A 6,107-nucleotide genomic window follows, 5' to 3' on the forward strand; every position below is an offset into this window, starting at 1 on the left:
AATAAAAAATCGATACAGGGCTTTAGAATATCGATACGGTATCGGGAAATGAAATATTGTGATATTTCAGTGTATCAATATTTTCTTACACCCCTAAAACCTATATTAATCCAGACTGTCTGTATATGGACAGGTGATACACAGCAGGTGGCTTACAGCTGTTTGACATTAATGCTAATCTAAAATGTAAAAATAATGATAAAAAGCTTATTATTATAAAATAATATATTGTAATTTATCCAATTTCTGTCAGATCAAACTCACCTCATTCAGTTTCAGCTTAGTCAAATATCATTTTAATTGTATCAAGTTTCCACAATTATGTGATGTTCCGCAAAAACAAACAAATTATTAAATGTAAACAAATTAAAGCTTATCTAGTATTTTTCTGTGGCTCATTAGTTTTGGAAAGACTTTGCTTTATTTACTCAAGCAGTGCCTTAAGTCAAACAAATGCCCATTATTATCCATGACTACATTCACAATGGTTTTATGTAAATTTCTGTTTTCCAATTATGTCCATGAATAGTTATCCCACTAAATAAACACAAAGCTCCTTTAATTTATTAGCACCAGAGTACCTCACTTATTTGAATTCATGAGGTGGGATTAAAGCTTAGTGTCAAAACTTACCTCGGAGAAGTTTAGCCCATGTTGGCAGAAAACCTTTTTGTCGCCATCTCCCAGAATAAGTTTATTTTAGGTGACGAATGTACTTCCACTTTTCCGGCGTCCAACTCAGACGCCTGACAGTGACTTTGAACACAGCTGAATTAATACATTTTGTTCTGTTTTTGTCCCTTTTTAAGGTACATCACCCAGCAGGGTCATAAGCTAGAGGTAGGGGCACCTCGACCACCTGCCACTGTCACCAACGCTGTGTCGTGGCGTTCAGAGGGCATCAAGTACAGGAAGAATGAAGTTTTCATGGACGTTATAGAGTCAGTAAATCTGCTGGTGAGGATGTTTCTTACTCTGTTCATATAAGAAGCTGCACTGCATCATTTTAAATTACCAATGTAGTGTGTTACTTTCAGTATCTATAATTGGACTGGACTTGTAGAACTTGATACAGAGCAAACACTAAACCGTTAAAGAGGCTAACAAGAGCTGATTTTGTATTTGCACCACCCCATGGTCTAAAAATGTCTCTCTGTTTTCAGACATGTTTATAAATTGTATTATTTTATTTGCTGGAAGATTCATTTGTTTGTGACTCTTCGTTGTATGAATGCTGAGTCATCATTTATTTGCACTGTTTTCTTGTTTCTCTTTTTTTCTATATGTTTTTGGTAAACTACTTCTGCATACTATAGACTACTTTGATCATTCATATCAAAACGTTCAGCTCTATAGCGAATAGTTTTTTTTATTATAGTTTTTGAATTATTTGGCTTTATTTGCTAAAATTTTGCCAATGGAAATACATTGAGATCTCTTCAGTTTCTTCAAAATCAACATTTTGTAAAATCTACCTCATCATACTTGCTCTAATTTGTCTTCCTCTGCTCCTTTTTAACTTTTAGCTACTGGCTGACTAATATTAGCTTTTATCTACTGCCTGGCTAATGTTAGCTTGTAGCTGCTCTCTGGCTAGTATTAGCTTTTAGCTACTGTCTAGCTAATATTAGCTTTTAGTTACTGTTAGCTTTTAGTTACTGTCTGGCTACTGTTAGCTTTTAGTTACTGTCTGGCTACTGTTAGCTTTTAGTTACTGTCTGGCTACGGTTAGCTTTTAGTTACTGTCTGGCTAATGTTAGCTTTTAGTTACAGTCTGGCTGATGTTAGCTTTTAGTTACTGTCTGGCTAATATTAGCTTTTAGCTGCTGCCTGGATAATGTTAGCTTTTAGCTGCTGTCTGACTAATATTAGCTTTTATCTACTGCCCGGCTAATGTTAGTTTTTTGCTGCTGTCTGGATAATGTTAGCTTTTAGCTACTGTCTAGCTAATAGCTTTTAGCTACTTCCTGGCTATTGTTAGCTTTTAGCTGCTGTCTGGCTAGTATTAACTTTTAGCTGCTGTCTGGCTAGTATTAGCTTTTAGCTACTGTCTAGCTGTTAGCTTTTAGTTACTGTCTGCTAATGTTAGCTTTTAGCTACTGTCTGACTAATATTACCTTTTAGCTACTCCTGGCTAATGTTAGCTTTTAGCTGCTGTCTAGATAATGTTAGCTTTTAGCTGTTCTATGGCTAATATTAGCTTTTAGCTGCTGTATGGCTAATATTAGCTTTTATCTACTGCCTGGCTAAAGTTAGTGTTTTGCTGCTGTCTGGATAATGTTAGCTTTTAGCTGCTGCCTGGATAATGTTAGCTTTTAGCTGCTGCCTAGCTAATATTAGCTTTTAGCTACTGCCTGGCTATTGTTAGCTTTAACTACTGTCTGGCTAATATTAGCTTTTAGTTACTGTCTGGCTAATATTAGCTTTTAGCTGCTGTCTGGCTAGTATTAGCTTTTAGCTGCTACATGGCTAATATTAGCTTTTAGCTACTGTCTAGCTAATGTTAGCTTTTAGCTACTGTCTGGCTAATGTTAGCTTTTAGCTACTGTCTGGCTAATGTTAGCTTCTAGCTACTGTCTGGCTAATGTTAGCTTTTAGTTACTGTCTAACTAATGTTAGCTTTTAGCTGCTGTATGGCTAATATTAGCTTTTAGCWGCTGTATGGCTAATATTAGCTTTTAGCTACTGTCTGGCTTTGTTAAATTTTTTAGCTATTCTCTTGCCTAAAATCTTAATTATCTAGGGAGTGTAGCTGGTGAACTTGCATAAAAAAGATAAAATAACCATGATACAACTCAAACAAGCCAATCTTACACAAACATGTTCTGACTGTGTTTTGTGTGTCCTGCAGGTGAGTGGCAGTGGCAGTGTCCTGCGCAGTGAAATAGTGGGTAGCATCAAGCTCAAAGTCGTCCTGTCAGGAATGCCAGAACTCCGACTGGGCCTCAATGACAAAGTGCTGTTTGAGATCACAGGCAGTAAGTAAAAGTCAGCCTCAAACTATTCAGAATGCAACAATTAAAGCAAAAAAAAAAAAAAAAACAGCTTTATAGTTAAAAAAAAAATTAAGATGAAAAAAAAATGCTGTGAGTAATAATGGCATTTTATTTTATACGATCTTTATACGGCTTAAATTTGATCTCAAACTCAACATTTTACATGGTTTATAAAATCTCAAATACCAGTCTTATCACTTAAAAATTTGTGTTTAAAAGAAAACGTTAGAAACTTAAAAATAAAACCAATGTTCTGGTTTATTTCTGAGCCAGACTGCGGCTCACGCTCACCTTGAACTCACCCTCACGTCTAATTTCCTCTTTCTGTCTGAATCCCTTGTGTGGCTTATATCCTTCCTCCACCTCCCCCACTCCCTCGCAATTTTTTTTATTTTTCCGTCATTGTTTTCCACAGCTACATCTTCCCTTGTCTGTTCCTGCACATCCTCCACTTCCATCGCCTTTCACTCTTATGCTCAGCCCCCATCTTCTCAACAGCCCCCCTCAGTTCTGTACTGAAGAGGAGCGGCTCCATCTCTGTCTTTGCCTCGGAGATAATCCTCACCTCGGGCTACAGCCCTGCAGATGAAAGGTGAGGGTCTGTGGCTGTCCGGTATTTGCAGCCCACAACCCCCCCACTGTGTGTAGCAATGTGGGAAACAACTTATCCCCCAGAAATGCTGATCAGGGGTAGTGATCAAACACACCGGTCGATTCAAACACACACTCACTCTGAATATTAATGCAAATATTACAGTTCCTCTCATCTCTGGTAGCTATACGTTTTTACATATCTGTTTTTATTAATTTATAAGCATTCTCCCTGCATGGTTTGTACTTTTGATCTGATGTGATTGCAGCCGAAAGAGTATAAACCGTTCAATGCTGCCCTCTACTGGCAGAAGTCCRGAACTGCCACAACAGAATAACACTTAAATGTTCATATAACTGGGTTTAATCAGTTTTATTTAACTATTTTCATCTCAAAAAGGCAATTCATGCCAAACTTTAAAAAAATAATCCTTAAGAAATGCAGTGTGAATGCTGAGTAATACTGACTTATTACAGTTAAAACAAACAACAAAAGCTAAAAGTAGCTTTAAATGTTCAGAGTGGGTGACCGTTCTGTGATGTCTTGTCAAGTGACAACCAAAAATAAAAAGAGCAGATATGTTGCTCATGGCCTAATTAAACTGACAGACACAACGTATATGTTAATATACTTACTTTTCTTTACATTTTAGAAGAAAATGGCAACACAAAGAGCAATATGGTTGCAGACAGGTTTCTTCCACCAGACAGAAAACAGTCGGTTCCAGCTGTCAGCTGTGCATTAAGAGCTTAGAAACAGGTGAGAGTGGCTCTAAAGGTGAACCCCAGGGGACTTTGCTGCAGTCCCTGTCTGACATGAGCGCACACTTCTCTCCTCTCTGACCCCTCTCCTCAGGGATGAGCGATGGCAGACAAATAAGAGTCCCTCCTGACCTTTTCTTTCTGTTCRTGCACGCAATGTGTTTGTCATTTGTGTGCTGAATCAGAAAACTAAAGTAAAAAATTCCCAGCATTCCTAGAGGGAAAGCATATTGCCAGCAGCCTTTCAGAACTGAAATGACAGACGTTGCTGTTTTGGTCAAACCTTGACAATAAGCTTTCCAATCAAGCTAGAATGGATCGCATTAGAAGCTGGAGGAGGGCGGGATGTTTAGCAACTCTTAGATTTAAAGAGACAGCCTCAAAACGAGTTGATTTGAGACACCTCAGAAAATATGGCGCAGTATGAGAGCCAAAATTAGGACTATTGCGCAACCAGCAGTGGCTACAGCCTTGTAGCAGGAGGCTATATCTATTCCTAAGCCAGCTATTGATCTGATTAAGGATAGGCCCGAGAGGCTGGCGCTGGAAAATGAGAAGTAGAATATTTATGCTTTACGTCATGTCGAACAGTAAATTCTCTCTAAGGAACGCCTGTCAGTGCGTGTCGCTTATAGGTTTTGTGTGTCAACCATTTTTGTTGAGAAAGTTTTCTTTATTCAAGAGTTTGTGTCTAATGAAGTAGGTGAACAGCCTAGGTATGCTAGTCGCTAGCCTCTACAATGCTAATGCCAGCTTATCCATGCTAGTCGCTAGCCTCTACAATGCTAATGCCAGCTTATCCATGCTAGTCGCTAGCTTCTACAATGCTAATGCCAGCTTATCCATGCTAGTTGCTAGCCACTACAATGCTAACGACAGCGGTAGGACCAGGGAGGATGATTCAACCACTAGATGTCGCTGAAAACAACAAATCCTACACACTGTGCCTTCGACTTGGTAAACCAAACCCCTGACCCACCGGTATTTCCCCTAATGGGGACCGGGCTTTTGTCCCCATAAGGAACAGTAGGTCCTCACCAGGCTGTGTGTACTGGGGAAAATGGTCAAACATTGTTCCCACTGAGTATCAAAAATGTGTACACACACATCCTTGTGTTTACATCAAATTGAGGACATTGTATTGACTTGCATTAATTTTTGTAACTGTATTTATGCCTAACCCAGACATTTTCCCTAAAACTAACCATTACTGGTCTATAGCTAACTCTAACCTGAACCTGAACTTAACTCATACCTTACCTCTAAACCTAAGTAGTAAAGTACAGCAGAGCTGCAAACAAAGTGAAGACATTGAAGAGGTCCTCACTTTACATCAAAGACCTCACTTTGATAGTAACTATGGTGCAAATGGTCCTTACTCTGTAGTCAAAACAACACACACAAGCATGCTCAAAATACACAGGCTTTTCTAAAGGACTTCCCTGCTTTGCCAAACAAGGGGAGTAGTTTTATATCTAGACMTGACCTCATCAATTCCCGTCCTTCAGGGAATGTCTCGCTCTTAAACTTTCACACAGACAGGCAAAACACCCGCAAACCCAAAATCGATGCTGAACTGAGCGAGTTTCCCACATCTGCAAGGACAGGTGATGCATAAAGCTTTTGCACAGACTCGGGAGGACAATGAGGAGGGAAGCTGCATGCATAAATACGCACACACGCACGCACACACGCACACAAACACACACACACACACACACACACACACACACACACACACACACACACACACACACA

The 6,107-nt window shown here is 39.1% G+C and overlaps 1 protein-coding gene across 1 annotated transcript in view; it reads left to right on the top strand.

Moving 5' to 3' along the window:
- Positions 1-6,107, top strand: part of ap1m3 (adaptor related protein complex 1 subunit mu 3) — a gene marked incomplete at both ends in the record, with an annotated part of 34,275 nt that overhangs the window by 13,972 nt on the left and 14,196 nt on the right. Inside the window, 2 exon segments of the mRNA XM_014023379.1 lie at positions 810-957; positions 2,852-2,978. Of these exon segments, the coding sequence (XP_013878833.1) occupies positions 810-957; positions 2,852-2,978 (275 nt within the window).

The sequence above is a fragment of the Austrofundulus limnaeus genome, unplaced genomic scaffold, assembly GCF_001266775.1.
Source record: "Austrofundulus limnaeus strain Quisiro unplaced genomic scaffold, Austrofundulus_limnaeus-1.0 Scaffold365, whole genome shotgun sequence".
Classification (NCBI taxonomy): Eukaryota; Metazoa; Chordata; class Actinopteri; order Cyprinodontiformes; family Rivulidae; genus Austrofundulus; species Austrofundulus limnaeus.